Source organism: Dryobates pubescens, chromosome 14, assembly GCF_014839835.1.
Source record: "Dryobates pubescens isolate bDryPub1 chromosome 14, bDryPub1.pri, whole genome shotgun sequence".
Classification (NCBI taxonomy): Eukaryota; Metazoa; Chordata; class Aves; order Piciformes; family Picidae; genus Dryobates; species Dryobates pubescens.
In genome coordinates, this window is record NC_071625.1 from 3,669,361 (window position 1) to 3,687,211 (window position 17,851).

Sequence of the window (17,851 nt, forward strand, 5' to 3'; positions counted from 1 at the left end):
CACACACACATCCACCCCTCTGAGCTGTTCCCCTTGTGCAGGTCTAGAAGTGAAGGGCCCCAGTGAGAGCTGTGCTCTGAGCCTTGCCAGCACAGCTGCTGGAAACCTGCCCAAGACTCCCTGCTCTTCCTCAGCAGAGCAGAGGCCTCCCCTGCCCTGCTCCTGTCCCATGCTTGCTTGGTGCCTCACAGCTGGAATGCTGGATGCTTGGTGCAGAGCTGGCAGGCACCTTGTGAGGCTGTTTTGTAAAGCCTTTGACAGCAGCCTGTGCTTTTATACCTCCTCTGCTGCTGTCAGCTGTGTTTGCTGCAGTTGTAAATTTGATCCCAGTAACTGTGAGCTCTTTTTTTGTTGCATTTACACAAAGCAATGGTTTGGGCTTGAGCTTCTGCCCACAGCCTGTGCAGAGCAGCTGAGCTGCACCATCAGCAATTGTATCTCCATTAGGCCTGAAGTTTAATGTTGGTCTTTATGGTTTAATTAGGTTTTCATACAACATTAAATACATAGAAAAGCTTGTGAGTGTCATGGCTTAAAGCATATTAGGAGTAATTTAGATGAGTACTGATCTGATTTGGAGGACTGCAAAATAACTGGGCAGTGATTCCAGCCAGAGGAGAGGGCCAGGTCTGTCCAAAGGCTTTGATGTATTTCCACTGGAGGATACTCAGCAGCAGTTTGCCTAAGCCACACTTCTTCCAGGTCACACTTAGCACCAAGGTTGCTTGTGGTTTATGGAAGAAGAAGGATTTCTAACAGGTGAAAAACTGCAATGTCCACTCTTTGTCTTTTCTCTCTTTTGAAGCAATTCTTTTAAGCAGGTGTCTGTCTGAGTTTTGGGAATAACTGTGGTGTTTTTTCCCCCCCACTCTTCTAGGTTTACTACAATGCAGATGATGAGAGAGAAGGGTAAGGCTTTTACTGCTTCTCAAGCTTTGCAGTTAGCAGTTCAAGCTCATAGAAAGCAGTCATGAAATGCAAAATCAGCTGAAACTGATCCCCTTCCTCCCTTTTCTCTCCTGTTTTCCTGTCTCTAATGGTAGGTGACCAATATGTGGAGCTGGCAGGGGAGGCTCACTGTATGGTGACTTTCTGTTCCTTCATGTCAGCTGGCTGCTTTTTCTATGTATGTTTTTACTGGCATTTCCAAGTAAAGTAGTTTAAAGAGCCATAAGCTTTGGTGTAAGGACAGTGCAATGCATTTGATAATGAAATGCCTTCTACAGATGTAAGGGTCCTCAAATAATTTAGAATAATTACCTAATAATTATTTGGGTGGTGAGAGCCTGGCACAGGTTGCCCAGGGAGGTGGTGGAAGCCTCATCCGTGGAGGTTTTTGCAGCCAGGCTGGATGTGGCTCTGAGCAACCTGTTGTAGTGTGAGGTGTCCCTGCTCATGGCAGGGGGTTGGGAACTGGTTGATCCTTGAGGTCCCTTCCAACCCTGACAATTCTGTGATTCTAAAGCAGGGTTTTTTCCCTGGAGCACTGAGCTTCCTTGCATTCCTGGGAAGCTGTTAGCAGCACAGGTGTGTGCAACAGATAGAGGAGGTACAGAGAAAATACCCAAGCCCCAGAAGAGAAAGGCAGAGAGATCCTGGGAAGGGGGAAGGCTGGACATGGGACCACGCCTGTGGAGCTTGGGAGGGGCTGGAAGGACTGCAGAAGTGTGGTGAGGTTAAGGGCTGCAGCATATGTGGCTGCTGTTCAGCCAGGACCCATTGTCACCTGTGTGCCCCCCACACTTCCATAAGTTGCTTCAATCCCAAGTCAGGACTCTCAGCTCTGAAAGTCTGGAGTAAGCCAAACTGCACTCAGGTAAGCCTGCAGATGTGGCCTGTGGCTGGGCACCTGCAGCTGCCATGGGCTGAAAACACGAAGCCCTTTCTGTTTCTCTTACAAAGCTGATGCTCCTAAGCTGGAATTCAAGAAGCAAAGTGGTTTATTGCCCCAAGCACATTAGCTTCAGTTCACTCCTCCAAGACTAAAAGGGGACACTTGAGTGCTGCCAGAGCTATGCCTCCAGCTCTCAACTTCCCTGCTGGGGCACCTTGCACCTTCAGGCTGGGTTTGGCCCAGCAGGTTATTCCTCTTCAATTGGCTGCCTTCTAAGGTCTCAGCTTTTAGAATTATTGCTGGTGTTGCCTGAAGCTGTCTCCTTCACCCCAAGGAGGAGATGAATCAATGTGTAAATGTGGGTTCAGCTCCATACTTCACTGTTCCTTCCTCCTCACCCCCTCTTCCTTCAGTGTTTAAACAGTTAAGGGCCTTCTGGGGTTTCTGCACCACTGGAGCATATTTTCCTGTCACCTCTGAGAGCCAGTCAGTCTGGACAATGAGAGGCCTGGAAAGCTCAGATAGGCATCAAAAGCTATATCCCTGCAGTTTCTGGTTTGGTGCTCTTGGGTAGCTAGTGGGGTTTTTGCCAGAGTACAAAGTGAATCATGGCTGCTGCTGTTGCCTCCTCTCCTCCTGGGAGCAGCACACTTTGCCTGTTGACACAGTCCTTGTTGTGTCTTTTCTAGCAGCAGTGTCCTGGTCAAAAGGATGTTCCGGCCTGTGGAAGAGGAGTTTGGTCCTTCCCCTTTGAAACAAGTGAAAGAAGAAGGCCTGAAAAGAGGTAACATCAGTTCCTAGTTCAAAATAAAGCTGTGGGATTTGTGCCCTAAAGCTGGGAAGGGCAGGTCTGGCTCAGACAGAGTCACTTTGGTGCTAGCATGAATGTGGAGTAGGTGGGAGAAGAGCTCCTGGCACCTGTCAGTGTACAAGGAGCTGCTTTAACTAAGTCTTGTCATGGCTTCAAAGCAGAAAGGAAGGCAAAACCAAAAAGACTCTGCTGTCTCAAGAGATCAGGACACAAAATGTGTCTGAAACAGAAAAAAGCCAGAAGGTTTCTGGATCTGTGGCCCAGCCATGGAGTTCAGAAATGTTGCAGTAGCAAATCCAGGGCTCTCTGTTATTCCTTTGTGCTCATCTTTTCTGTCCTGTCTGGGGTCACCAGCATTTGCTGGTGAAAGAGACCTTAAACAGGCAAGCTCCTGCTGACTGCAGGCTTAGATTAGCTTGACTAAAATCTCAGAGGTTTCCCACCCAATTAGAAATAGGAGAGGCACCTCCCAGCAGACCTGGCTGAATGGGTCAGGAGTTTGTGTCACTGCCCTAAGTGAGTATGAGTGCAGCTGGGTTTCATGTTCTGTACTAGTACAGCCCCTGCCTTCCAGTCTGCTGCAGTGAAGCTGAAGTTCTGCATTGAAGCTCAACACAGAGCTGTGGAGCTTTGCACTGAAGGTGTGGTGGCTTTGTGTCCAGTCACTGCCAGTGCAGTGCTGTAGATGATAACTTCCTATGCTGCCAGTTAGGCACTGGAGAGTGTTTGCCATTCTTCATTCTCATGAGTTCTGCCAGGTAAGGTTTTTGGAGGCCCCAGGTGTTTGACCAACTTACAGAACTCAGACTTGCAAATGCTTTGGGCTTCACCCATCAGTTTTTGAGACAACAAAGCAGCAAGATCCAGACAAGAGCTCAGCTCTTCTTAGTTGCACCATTTGTAAGATTCATTTGAGCTTTGTAGAAACAACTTCCCAGAAGCCTGATTTGCACAGGTTTTGTGTTGCTTAGGCTGGAGAGCTTGAACCAGGGGCAGCATGCAAGATTACAGGATGGAGACTGATCTCTTCCTGGAGTACATGTCAACAACTTCTTCTTCTACTTAAATCTTCAACTAATTATGTGAGGTCACATCTGGTTGACTCAGGGCCTTGACCAAATTCACATTATCAGATGTCCATGGAGAAGAAGGGGACAGCCATCAGGGCTGCAGAAAGAGTTGTCATTTCCTGCAGTTTCACCTGGGCTTCCCAGCTGGAAGCCTGGAAAGTTGCCTGCAGGGAGGTATTGGTTTGCTTAGATTATTCCTGTCCTTTGCTGTGGTGGATTGTTTTAATATCATGCAGGACTTGCAACCATTTCAAGGAGGAGGTTTGAAAGGGAAAAAAAGCCCAAACACAACAAGAAGTTTTTCATCTGCTGGCAAGGCCATGTTAGGTAATTGTATCCAGGAGAGGCATGAAGCAGAAGCTGGGAGATGCTCCCTTCACATCCCTTTCCTGTTCAGTGTTTCTTGCAACTTGGACTCTGCTGGCTGGAGGTCAAGCCTCTTCTAGCATGGCCTTTGCTCTAGTGAGCTTCCTGCCATCAGGAACCCTGCATCTGGTATGGTGCTGATGGAGCTGAGCTGAATCCTGCCCACTTGGTGGTCCTGTCTGCCACAGGATCATTGCCTGTGAACATGCTCTGCTGCTTTGCCCAGCCTTAGCCACACTAGAAGCCTGTTTCTTTTTCCTCCCAGATGTATTTGGTGCAGCAAAATCCCCAACTCCTGGAGAGCAGGTGCAGATGGGGTGCTGGTGTGATGTGTGGTCTGCAATGCAGTCCCAGGGTGGCTCAGCAGCAGAGCAGTTCAGCTGCAGAACTGGAGTGGGTGGCCTCACCTCTGCCTGCTGGGCCTTGCTGCCATACTGTGCAGGGGATGCTCAGGTGTTAAGGGCACAGATCTGCTGGGGTGTGCAAAGCAGCAGTGAAACAAGGCTCATGCTCTCACACAGGTGCCTGTGTCTGGATTAATTTGTCTTTCATCCCCTTGAGCTGTGAGGGGGGACGAGTGTGTTCCTGTGAGCCACGTGTGCAGCGCAGCTACTGACTTGCCAGCCTTGTGACCTTCTCCTGTTTTGAGTTCTCTGGAAGCTTTTACAAATCACTTTCAGATTTCCTAGGGACTTTCCCATCAGTTATACATGCAGCAGCAGAGGTTTCCACTCCTGTAGCTGGCAGCTTGAAGAAAGCTGTGCCTTTGTCGAGCTCCTGGCTCAGGAAAGTTGTGCTAGGTTACTCCAAAACGTTTTGGGTTGGTAACAGTCAGAGGGTTGTGAAGCACCCTGCAGAGAGCAGCAGTCACTCTCTCACCTGGGGAACTTGTGTCTGGGCAGTTAGTGAAAACTCCCAGTGCAGGAAAGCCAGGGCACAGCTGCCAGCCCTCCCTTCCTTGCCTGAAATGTGCCACAGCTCCATCCAGAGACCACACAGGGCACCTGTGGAGCATCAGTAAATGCCTGGACTCAGAGCTGCACAGTGGCCAAGCCTTAGAGTTTCATCATGTCCTTGGTTTCATTTTGGCCACGTTTCTGTTGCTGTCCTTCTGTCTTGGCACAGTTGCTTAACTTGTGTTAAGAAGCAGCTCACATCATTCTGCATTCACACTTGCAGCCTCAGGTCAGTGGCCTGCCTGCCAGAAATCTCTCAGGTGCAACAGCCTCCTTGCCTTCAGCAAAGGCCAGTGGCCACTCTGCAGTTTGGTGCATCAGGCCAAGTTCTGAAGTAACTAAAGACAGATTTATCATTCCTCTGCTTTCTAATGCTTTTCAACATCTAAAGAGCATGAGGGACCACAGTGGGTTTCAGCCCTGGTGAGAGGTTGGGAACCAAGGCCAGGTTATCACTACAGAGCTCAGACAAGTTTTGAGTCTAATTTTCAGACAAAAATAGCTTGGCACAAGTTACTCTCCCACCCACCCAAAGTACTGCAATCTCTGCTACCAGAGTGAACCTATCTAGATGCCATGGCCATGGTGACTGTAGGATCAGAGGGCATGAGGTGTTCAAAAAGGGATTGGACAGGGCACTTGAAGCCATGGATTAGTAGTCAGGAGGTGCTGGGTGACAGGTTGGACTTGATGACCTCTGAGGTCTTTTCCAACCTTATTGATTCTGTGATTGTGAGTATGAATTGTGTCACATCATCACAGTCATGGCTTGGCATTCGGTGGCAATGCTGCTGGAGCCCACTGGAGTCTTTTTGCAGCCCTTTTTCCTCTGTCCTGGCTGTGCCTCCTGCTGTGTTCTTCTCTTCTGAACAACAACTCAGAAAAAGAGGTGGTTTATTTTGGGGTTTTTGACTCACTTGCTGTTTGAGAGAGTTCATCCTCCAGAACAACTCACTGAGGTGGGCCAGAGTCACAGAGAGCAAGGGCAGGGATGAGACAGGGGCTGCTTAAAGCATCACTGTCACCATAAGCCATTTATGGGAAGGTGCCCTGGTGAATCAAAGCCAGGGTTTCCACACCTGTCAGGGGAGAGGAAACCCCAGCAGCCCAGGTGTGCTGATCCTGGCACTCTCTGTGATTGATTTGAGTCCCCTGTTATCCTTGTAACAGATCCCTCATTCAGCATGGCATTGCCTGATGTGTCAGGCACAACAGAGAGATTTAAAGCTCAGCCCTGGGATTGTGTAATGGCCCTGGCTTTACCCTCAGTGGGTTTTTTTCCCCCCTCTTTTCAGATGCATTTGTAATTTCTAAGGCTGGCAGAGTTCCAGGTGTTTGAAAAGCCAGGAGGTAGAGGACAGCTCTGTAGTCACAGGAAAAGAATGACTGACTGAATGAAAGGGTTAGGAAAGGGGAAATCAGTGCTTGGAGGGAGTGCTTGCTCCTGCAAGGAAACATGTCAAACCCAGTCAAGTTTAAATGCTGATGTGGCTGTTTTTTGTTCTGTTATCTTCTGACAGTTACTTAGGTTGTGGCCCAAAGTTACCTCAGCTTCTAAGTCCTTTAAAAGGACCCCCTCAGGAAGATCCCAAAGAATTACCAAAGCAGAGGTAAAAAGGATGTGGCTGTGCATGCCTGTGGTGGCAGTTTTGTGGCTCATACTTCTGAATTAAAGACACACAAATCCATCACTGTCTTGCCTGTCTTGATCTGTGGGCCAGAGCCAGGGACATACCTGCATGTATTTGAAATCTTCCTTCAGTCATTCCAAAACCTGGGCCAGAAGGCTGCAATTCTCTGCAAGTGGGCCTGAGCCCACCCTGCTGCAGTCTTGCCCTGAGAATTAACTCCCCAGTAATTCCTGCTGCGCCAACTCATCTGCAGGTCATCTCTTGACTGACCTGGGGGAGGTATCTTGGGCACCATGAGGGTTGGCACTTTCAAAAGATAACTTCTTCTAGCTACCCAAGAAAAGTGGCTACCCTTGCAGCTTGGCACAGCCACAAAGCACCCAGCAGCACCTGGTGTCTGTGCTTCACCTGCGGCGCTGTCTGTAGGGAGCAAACTTCATCGTGGAACGTCTCGTTTAACCTCCTGCTTTGTCAGTAGTGTGAGAGTGAGTCTAAAGCACTTGGCCAGTGTGTGTTTGTTTGCCCTGTAACTCTCTGTCCTGCTTTTGCCATGCCATAGCAAGTGTCCTCTCTTTAGCCACACGAGCTGGAGAGGGCAGGGCGATGTGCCTGTGGAGTACAGGACATCTGAGGGAGGAAGTGGAGCTTTTTAGGAGTACAGATGGCATTTGGGGTACCTGAGCAGGGGTGGGCATGCAGAGAAATGCCTGCCTACAGCAGTGCTTTGGAATGTCTCCCCTGTACAATCTCAGAGGGGTTTGGACTTGTTCTTTCCAGTGTTGCTCTGCAGAGTGGCCAGGCCCCTCTGCAGTCACCTGCATGCTACTGCCACAGAGGACTGGTTCTTTTCCCTGATTTTGCTTTCAGAGGCTCAGCTCAAGGCAAGCCAGGCTTGCCTTTTCTGAATGTCCTTTCCCAGCCTTGTGGATGAAGCCTGGAGAGGTGCAAGCTGAGACAGTGGTTTAGGAAGACCTGGCTTGTGTGTTTTCTCTCATGACCCAGGGATGAGGCCCCAGCACTCTTTAGCTTCTCTTGTTTCAGTGAATGGAGATTTAGATTCTTGAAAGTCTATATTCCTCAGAGCAAATGTGCTGAATGTTCTCTGTGTGCTTTCAAAGCAGCTGTGAGTGTCTCCCATGGTTGGATCACTGATGATGCAGCAGCACTTTTTCAAGTGCAAACCAGCTTCAGCGCTTCAGCGTATCTGTCATGGATTCATGTTTGGGTTTCTGCTCAATTTGGGGTGTTTGCTCTGTTTAACCAACTGAACTGCTCTAAGTTTGCTTTTTCTTTTCCTGTTTCAGTGCTTTTGTATGTGAGGAAGGAGACAGATGAGGTCTTTGATGCTTTGATGCTGAAGTCACCCACAGTAAAGGGGCTGATGGAGGCGGTGAGTATTCGGTGCTTGTCTGTCGCGGCAGGACAAGCTGGAAGCTTGTAGTGTACTAATGAGATAAAGCTTAGTATAAAGACAAAATTCTTCTCAGATACCTGTAAGGCATTTCATAAAGGCTTTATGGAGCACACCTCTGAAGTGCTGGCACGTTCCAGAGTCAGTGCTGTCAGCAGGTTGCTGGTTTCAAACAGTGTCACAGAGCTGACTCATTGGAGACCTGAGCCTGGAGGAGTGGTGGTAATGAACCAGTGTCAGGGCAGCAGAGAAATGCAGGCTCTGCTTTCTGAGGTGTTTCAGAGCCTGTTGAATCTGCTTCTGTAGTGCCCATTGGTGTGCTCACAGCCATCTTTTAAAGAAAAGGCCCAAGGAAGCTTTTTTTGGAGGCCCAAGGATGCACTTTTCCCATGTAAATTCCATCTCTCCCCTGTGCAATTGCTGGTCCAGCATAGAAGGAGCAGCTGCTGAGTCAATGCAGGCAGGTCATGCATACCTCCTGTCTCAAGTTCCTTCTCCCTCCCAGAGTGACCTACCTCCCAGCCTGCCTCTTTGCTGCTGCTTTGACTTGAATTTTTGCATGTTGCCTATTAGCTGTGCTCACGAGTGGCTGTTTCCACACTGAGTCCTGTTCACATGAGCTGCTAGGTGTGTGAAGTCTGGGGAGGGGAGAGTTAAGAAGCAACCAGGTGTCTCACTGCTTGGGTGGGGGAAATAATGTAAGATTGACATGTGGGATGCTGAGTGGATTTCCAGTGTTGATTGCATGTGTAAGGGCAGGTGGGACTGGATGAAGCATCCCTGGAGAGCTTAGCTGAGTGCTGGAAGTGTCTATATTCATGCTCATAAAACTGGTGCAGTGTCTCATGGCATGGACCAGATACTTCAGGTGCAGTAAAGATGGAGTTATTTGCACAATATTTGGCTAGTAGCAAAAGGCAACAATACATTTGTGGGTTAATGAAGTTAATTAAAGCATGTGTTGAGATCAAGGTATCTCTGAGGATGTCCTGGCTGTACTTTTGCCCATGCTGTTTGCTGGCTGTGACTGCAGCTCACTTGTTTGGAAGTGTAATAAAAACCAGGCTTCACTTGAAGAGGCTGCAGTCTGATTCATGATAAGCTGTAGCATGGAAGCTAAAAGCATGTTACAGCCCTTCTATGACCCTTCAAGCTAACACCAGTATTTTATCTCTGGTAGCCTGTGCCTCTCCAAGCCTCTTCTCCAGCCGCTGGGAACATGAAAACGAAGCTGGTGTGGAGGCAGGAAGGGTTGCTGCATACCTTTGTCAGCACAGCTGCTGACTGAGGGGCACATTTTCAGCATCAGAGAAATCTGATCTGCTGTAAGATGTTCACTGGAAGGAACACTTTCAGAAAATTTTACTTCTTTTTGGTAGCATATTGTAGAGAAACCCATGCCAAAAAGCTGTCAGGCTTCACATTCTCGAGTCCTCTCTCTCCAGTCACTTCAGCAAACCATCCCCAAATCAAAACCTCAGTGCTAAGAGCTTGGAAACTGAGGCTCTGAATATTATGGAGCCCCAGGGGTGAAAGACAGCAGGAGTGGAGGCTGGCCTCCCTCTCTGTGTGGCTTTCACTTCTGCTGTTGCCATTAATCCCTGCTCCCCATTAGCCATGACTAGTGGTGGTGTTTTCCCAGGTACTGTGTTTGGTTTATTCTCTTGTACACCCCCATTCCAAACAAACAATGAGATTCCTTCTCAGATTTCTTTCTTCTGGCAGCTCTCTGGAGGTCTCATATTTCAGAGGAGTTTAAGATGTTTGCATGCTAGGCCAGTCCATCTGGGTGGGCAGAAAGCACTGAGCCCCTGTCACCGATCACGGGGTGTGCGTGGGGCCTGAGCAGCTCTGCAGCCCAGCTCTGCAGCCCACTCAGCCTGCTTCCTGGGCAGGGGAGCTCCAGATCTCAGCAGGTACCCTGCCCAGGAGTGTGCAGAATCACAGACTCCTTCAGCTGACAGAAGGCAACCTAAACTGGGAGATGCAAGCATCTCCCACAGCCCTTCTAAAATTAAGACCCAAGAGCTGAGCTCACCAGAGCTTGCTCACACCAGTTTCTGAGGTACCTGCCTCTGTGCCCTTCCAACCCATGCAGGCCAACAGACTTGACCATTCCATGAAAAGAAGCTGGCAAAGATGTTTTCCTACATGCCTTGCCAGCCCAGATGTTACTCTTCCTGTCTTCCTGACTCCAGCAGAGAAAGCATTTCAGATGGCTTGTGCCACAGAAATGTCCTACAGAGAAACTGGCCATGCCAGGGGGGCTGCACCCCCTAAGGGCACATCCAGACTGTTAGTGCAGTTCCACTCTGAAGGCTGCCACACTGCTTCAGGCTTCCTAAGGGAGGAAGCTTCCTCTGCTCAGAAGAGTGGAGATGATGAAGGGAAATGTTCCTCCAAATAAAGATCTCTTTAAAAAATGTATTGTGGCCTGGGCTGAGGTGAGACACTGTGAGCTGGCAGCAGTGGTGTCCCTCTCAGCTGGCAGCAGAAGTGTCCCTCTCAGCTGGCAGCAGAAGTGTTTCAGAGGAGGGTGTTAAGTGAGATGCCCTGGCAGATGCTGCTTCCTCAGTCTCTGCAGCAGGCCTTGGCACACTTGCACTGCAGCCTTGTTTTGTAGCCTGTGGTGGGAAGAGGCTCCCCCATGAGCTGCTTGCAGCCTGACTCCTGAGCTCACTGTTTGGTGTAAGTGGTTGAATCCTTAGAGGCTGGGAGAAATGTGCTTGCTCAGCCAGCTGCAGGCTTTCCCACAGCTCACTAATCCCTGCCTGTCACAGAAACTCCACACCTGTCATGGGCAGTGTGACAGGCAAGGCTTTCTCAGCACTACCTCTCCCGGGAGGTGGTGTCCCAGAGTCTCACACCGCTTTGAGCACCGTTTGGAATGTGAGTGTTGGTTATCCCAAACATCCCAGGGGTGTTTTATACAGGAATGTGCAGAAGGCTGGATATTAGCTGCTATGAAACCTTCTTGGCACAGGACTGTTTCTTGTGCTTGTTTATCTGCATGGAGCCAGTGGACACTATCTTCATCTTCCTAGTGTCTCTGGGCTGCAGAGTCAGGAGCCCAGAGAGGAGGAGGGTTGGTTTGCTCATCTTTACCCAGTTTGGGACCTTTGCTGCAGTTGCAGACTGCAGTTTTGCCTCTGATGCCTGTTGTGAAGCATTCTTTCCCCACAACCTGGTGAAAGGGAACCGTTTCTGTTACTGCTTTATGGGAAGGCCTAGATTTAGTGTAGCAACAAAACCACAGACACAAAAGTTCATCACCAGGCTGCTTACCTGACTTTGTGCTAGGTGTGGGAAGCAAAGACAGAGGGCAAGAAAGAGTTAAAAGGAGACATGAAGTTTCTCTGAGAGCTTCTCTGAGTCAGGCAAGATTTGCCTTCACAGTGTGGCACCCAGGTACCCTGGAGGAGGCTGGTGCCTCCTCCAGGGTACCTGGGTGCCACACTGTGAAGGCAACTCCATGGGCAGTGCAGGATGAGGTGGGGCTTGGAAAGATGGTGGTAGGCAGGGGTAGAGTGTGAGTGAAGGGCAAGCTCTTGGTACTTACACAAGAGCTTCTGACCAGAGGAGGAGGATAATTCCTCCTGCTGGGGATCCTGCTGTTCAGTCTGAATGCAGTCAGAGGGGATTGTGCAGTGAGTGATGTTTGGCAGTGTTGAAATGGATTTGCAATGGGACAGTTGGTTCTCTGATGCAGAAGGCAGGCAGCTGCTCAGCTGCAACTTCCATTTCAGCTGGGAAGAGATTTGATTTGGCATTAGAGCACACAGTTTTTTCATGGTTATTTTGCCTTGTGGGACAGTCCTCAAGTGTGAGCTGTGAGACCTGTTGCAGAGTCACACTGACTCAGAGGAGTGCTTGGGCACCCCACAAGCACCCCGCAGGTTCACTGCAGAATGGAGGTCCAAAGCAGTTATCACCACACTGCAGCAAAGCAGTGCCACAGCATCCCAGAGAAGGGCTTCCTGCAAAGGTTCTCCTCTGTTTTCTGCTCTGTCACTGGAGTAGCTGGCAGGAGGTTTGTTTCAGAAGTCCTTTACCTTGTTAACACAGCTGTCTCATTGCTGCACACTCAGAGGATGAGAGACATTAGTGGTAGCATTTGCCTACCCTAGTAACTAGACAGAGTCACCTCCCCAGCAATACAGAACCTTCCAGCTCCTGTGTGCACCATGTTTCTTGCCCTCTCACGAGACAAAGTACCTTGAAGATACTTTTTTAGGCAAAAGAAGTGCTGTTCAGGGGCTTGTTAGCTTGAGCCAACTTTGAAGAGGCACTGAGAAGCAGAACTGTGCACAAGTTTTGTGGCTGGTCCACCAGCTACTGTTGTGGTACAGCTCATCTGCCTTCTGCCCACTGCAGGAAGCCTTTGCTTCCATGATCCCAGAAAATCAGATCAGGAAACAGCAGGAAGGGAGCTGATTAGATTGAAATTCCCTGCAGTGAGTGACTCCTTGAGCAGAGCAGGAGGAGAAGCTGAGACAGTTCTAATGGCTCACAACCTATCAAAACGATGCTCTCCAAGTCTCTGGGAGGGCAATCCCTGTTGGTTTGGGTGTTTTATTATGAAGATAAGTTGAAGATTATTCCTCCACAAGTCATCCTTAGCTGAAGCTAACCATGGCTGTGAGTGCCTTTGCTGTGTAGCTGCCCCATCCAGGTTTGCAGAGTTCATGTCTGGATGCCATGGAAAGTGAGAGGTGGTCAGGTCACATTTGTCATGAGTCTGCAATGATCTTTCTTTGATTTTGATGGTTCCAGATCTCTGAGAAGTATGGGCTGCCAGCTGAGAAGATTGCAAAGCTTTATAAGAAGAGCAAAAAGGGGTAAGTGAACCAAGTGCAGGATCCTTTAGAAGCTGGGGTTGGAGTGGAGAGCAGCCAGGCAGAAAGGGACCTGGGGGTACTGGTTGACAGCTGGCTGAACATGAGCCAGTAGTGTGCCCAGGGCGGCCAAGAAGGCCAATGGCATCCTGGCCTGCATCAGGAACAGTGTGGCCAGCAGGAGCAGGGAGGTCATTGTGCCCCTGGACTCAGCACTGGTCAGGCCACACCTTGAGTCCTGTGTCCAGTTCTGGACCCCTCAGTTTAGGAAGGACATTGAGACACTTGAATGTGTCCAGAGAAGGGCAACAAAGCTGGGGAGGGGTCTGGAGCACAGCCCTGTGAGGAGAGGCTGAGGGAGCTGGGGTTGCTTAGCCTGCAGAAGAGACCTCAGGGAAGATCTTCTTGCTCTCTACAACTACCTGAAGGGAGGTTGTAGCCAGGTGGGGGTTGGTCTCTCCTCCCAGGCAACCAGCCCCAGAACAAGAGGACACAGTCTCAAGCTGTGCCAGGGGAGGTTTAGGCTGGAGGTGAGGAGAAAGTTCCTCCCAGAAAGAGAGATTGGCCATTGGAATGTGCTGCCCAGGGAGGTGGTGGAGTCCCCATCCCTGGAGGTGTTCAAAAAAGGATTGGATGTGGCACTTGAAGTTATGGTTTAGTTGTCAGGAGCTGTTGGGTGGTAGGTTGGACTTGATGATCTCTGAGATCTTTTCCAGCATTATTGATTCTAAGATACTGAGAGATCCCAGCCATGGTTTGGGCCTCATGGTGCTGGGCAGCATGCCCAATGCCAGGAGGCATGCACGTGCCTGACATCTTGCTGTCTGGGGGAGAAGGCAGCTGCTGTCCAGATGTGAAAGGCATCGCACAGCTGGGCTGCTACTCCTTGCCACTGATCTAAGCCTCTCCACTCTTCACTTGGTTTTCCACATCTAAATCACCACACTACTGCTGTGGTGCAGTTTTAAGTCAGTCACTTTGGTTTCAGCTGTAAGGGGCTGGAGGCACTGTGTTGCCTGGGCCTTTCCTGAGCGCGTGAGGAGCCAGGTGACACCGCTCAGCTTTGGCTTCTTGCCAACTGATGGATTTGCTGACACTAGCAGTTTTACTGTGTGGAGTGAGGGGAAAAACACTCATGTGCACTTCAAATAGTTGTTGTGGAGATTCTCACCCCCCAGCTGAGTGCCAGGCCTGTGAGCAGAGCACAGCTCACACTGCCTCCTGCCCTGCTTCCCCATGCTCCCAGGGGTGCAGTGGCTCACGTGGCATGGCTGGGGAGTAGCATGGAGGTGTCCATGGCACAGGAAACACCAGGCAGCTGGGTCAGCAAGGATCTGGAGTGCAGCTCACCTTGTAGGCAGCTCAAGTGGGTTAACATCCCAGCACTGGCATGTCTCTTACCTGAATTGCTTTGGCAAGGAGCGGCTTCTAAGCCAGAGACTTTACCAAGGGGCTCTGGGGCAGATCCTGGTGCCGATGCCCACGATTGCCTCTGTTCTGGGCTGTGCTGGAGCCTGGCTGTGCCTTGTGATGCAGTGAGCACAGGCAGGGCAGTGCCTGGCTTTCCCCCTGGCTGTCCTGCACATCCCAACAGTGCTGCTTGCCTCTGTCCCCAGTATCTTGGTAAACATGGACGACAACATCATCGAGCACTACTCCAACGAGGACACGTTCATCCTGCACATGGAGAGCATGGCTGAGGGCTTCAAGATCACACTGACAGAGATCTAGCCTGAGGCAGAGCCTTTCTGGGAGGAACCACAGCATTTCACCCGACTTGGAAAGCAGAAGGTCCCCTGGGAACTTGACAGCCATTGATCAGAGCCTGTTACAAGACTGCTTTGAAACTCCTGTCCGGACTGCACGGAGGCCTGAGGCCACTCATGTCAACCTGGTCCCTTATTTATTATTCCCCACTCTGTAGTGGACAAGCAGTTGCCAGCCCCCACATGTGTAACCAGCCAGCCCACTGCAAGTGTGCAGTGCAGCATCTTCTCCTGTGCTTCAGTGTGGACAGGCTCCTCCCAAACCTGCTGAGGAGCCACGCTGGTCCAGTTCCACAGCTCTGGTGTCCATCACTCCAGCAGCAGTTCTCTGTGGCTGCTGAAAAGCTGGTGCAGTGCTAGAGGTGGGGAAAGTGGCTGCCAGTTGGCTTGCTCAGACTGAGCCATATCTCCAGTGTGGTCTTGCCAAATACCTCTGGTGGTTCTCAGCACGCAGCAGCGAGGAGTTGAGAGTGAGGCATTCAGCTTCTGGTGTGTAAGTAAGTGGTAGAGAAACCATTTTAGCCTTGTAAATAATGTTTATAATATGCAATAATATATTTTAACTACTGTCTGTGGGCATGTTTACTGCCACTGTGTTTGGGTATGTGTTGGGTTTGGGGTTTGACAAGGCCTTTCCTAGAGGAGGGGGTGGCTGCAGTCAGTTCAGCAGTGTGTACTGAGAAGCTGCTAACTGCAGCTGCACTCCTGCTCTGCCTGCTCTGATACTGAAACATGAGAGCAAGCTGTACCACTGGGGCTGCAATGCTCTGCCACAAAGGGACCCACTCTAGGTGGCAAGGTCCCAGCTGTAGGTACCAGAGTGTCCCATCCAGCTGTCATCACAACCAAGTGGTGCCATGTGTCTGCTGCTTGGTGTGTCTTGGGGTAAAAGAGGGGATTTCTGCCCCTCGTGTGGCAGAAGTGGAGGCTTTCAAAGAGCTTTTCTCAATCCAGTGGAGGGAAGGGTGCTTTCTGCAGCACTCCTCTAGACAGTAAGAACCAGGACTCAAGCTCTTCTTCTCAAGGGTGCTTGCACTTTTATCTCTGTTGACTGATTCTGGTTTGATTCCTGGGACAGTTAGGTGAGCTGTAAACCTGGGCTCAATCCAAGCAGTGGACACTGAGTATCCACACTGAGCTGTGGGCATGGCTCTCCCTCACAAGGGCTGGATCTGAACCCAGGCTGAACCACAAGGTTATCCCATTATATTGTACCCCTAGCCTCTGAATTCTGTGAAGAGAGAAAATAGCAGGCTGAAGTGATAGCAGGGAATGTTTAAAGGGCTGAGTGTCCCTAGCACCCCCAAAGCCAGCACTTATCTCCCTCTGTTCCAGCTCCTCTGGCTGTTGGACAGAGCTCCTCACTCAGCATGCAGTGCTGTGAGTTCCAGCTGCAGGCATGGATCCTGTGCAGCAGGCAGAGGTGTGGATCCTTTCCCATGTGCAGCCTTTAGGCTTTCTTTCTTGTTTTCCTTCTGCAATCCCTTTTCATTCAGTCACAGAGTGGTTTGCATTAGGTGGTTGATGATGTAAAAGAGCACTGCTTGGCTGTAGTGTTTGGAGCTGTGTGGAGCTATTTCCAGCCAAGCTAGCTGGGGTTGCTGACCAGCCTGGTTCAGTCCTGCTTTTGCATGAGTGGTCCTGCAGGCTGCTCTTGTGCACTTTCCTTCACTTCATGAGCAGCAGCATCTGTACTTCAGATAGAAATCTTAGGTACCTGCCAAAGTTTCTGTGGACCTGGAACCTGTAAGAGGTTCAGGCTGTTAGCATCAGGGCTAACATAGCCACAGTGTCTGCAAAGCAAAGGGTCTCTTCTGTCTGCCCCCCTCCCCTCCCTTCCTTCCTCCCTCTTCCTTTGTCATGTGTTCTTGCTTCTCCTGATGCTGAGGTTTCCACTATCTGTATAAATATGCACTCCACCAAAGCCACTCTGCTGCCCTGCTCCAGGGCAGACACCCTGGGAACACAGGGGATTTAGGATGCTTCCATTTGCTTCTGCTTGGCTCTGGCCCAGGTAGAAAGTCTGTGCTGACTTAGCCTCAATGCTTCCTTCTCAGAGAAAAGGGACAGTCTGGGCAGGTGATCTCAATTGTATTCCTCTGCTGTTTGAGATCCTAAGGATATCAGCTGGAGTCTCTCAGCTGGTTGTGGTGCCTGGGCAGAAGCTGCAGGTGAGGCACAGGGGTAACAAACCTGCATCCAAGCTCTCTTGCTTACAGGGGCTGCCTGTGGCTGGCCCAGCTTGGGATGTGCTGCATTAAGAGAGGACAGTGAGAATGCAGGGCTCACAGAGAGGGACAGGGCTGTTCTGGCAGCACCAGCACTCGTGTCAGTGGGACATTCTTACCTTGCACATGGGTGGAGAATAAACAGGGATCTGTTGGATGCTGCAGCACCCTGTGCTGAGGAGCAGAGTGGGAGCAGTGGGAAGTGCAAGGATCCAGGAAACGCTGAGGCTTAAGGAGCTTTCTTTCCATTGCTATTTTAGGAGCCTTTGGCCAGGCACTGTCCAGAGAGGGAAAGCTGCTTCCCAGAGTAGCTGAAAGCTTTTCTAAACACATCTTAAAGTGTGCAAATTCCTGAGACAAGAGACCTGGTACTCCTGCTTTGGTTCCTCCTTCCAGCCTCAAAAGGGCTGAGGAAGATAAGCAGGATTGAGCCTGGTGGTCAGATTATTTTCAAGCAAGAACTGGAGCCAGTTAAGGATGAGCTCCCCTGGCTTGATCTGACAAGGTCTGAGGGCTTTGTTCCTCTGCTCCAGAGGCATTGCAAGAACCTCAGCACACCACCCTGCACCCCTTCAGCTGTGGTTACAGAATCAGCTGCCAGCAGAGCACTGAACCTTGGGCACTGGTTGTGGCAAGCTGCAAGCTCTCAGGGCTCTGGGTCAGAACCAGGCTAGCAGAGTGGTGGGGAAGGGCCAGGACAAATCATGCAAACTTCTGAAGCAGAGGCAGCCTCCTGCCTGGCTTGACTCAAAGATCTTGAGGAGTACAAAGTGCTCAGCTGTATTTTGTGTAAAATACACAAGTTGCTCCTGTTGATTATCTTCCCAATAGGAGTTAGATGGAAGCAAGGCTTGGCCTCTGTTCAGCAGGGGACAGGAGTGTCTGTCTTGCCTCCTTTTGTCTCGTTGTGGCACTGCTGTGCTTGTTTAGTTAAAGGAACAAA

The 17,851-nt window shown here is 50.3% G+C and overlaps 1 protein-coding gene across 1 annotated transcript in view; it reads left to right on the forward strand.

Moving 5' to 3' along the window:
• Positions 1 to 15,723, forward strand: part of GRHL2 (grainyhead like transcription factor 2) — a 65,362-nt gene extending 49,639 nt beyond the window's left edge. The window contains exons 12-16 of the mRNA XM_054167460.1: positions 878 to 909; positions 2,524 to 2,618; positions 7,973 to 8,058; positions 12,853 to 12,917; positions 14,531 to 15,723. Coding sequence (XP_054023435.1) covers positions 878 to 909; positions 2,524 to 2,618; positions 7,973 to 8,058; positions 12,853 to 12,917; positions 14,531 to 14,645 — 393 coding nt within the window. The 3' untranslated portion in view covers positions 14,646 to 15,723. The remainder of the gene's footprint in view (positions 1 to 877; positions 910 to 2,523; positions 2,619 to 7,972; positions 8,059 to 12,852; positions 12,918 to 14,530) is intronic.
• Positions 15,724 to 17,851: the final 2,128 nt, after the last annotated feature.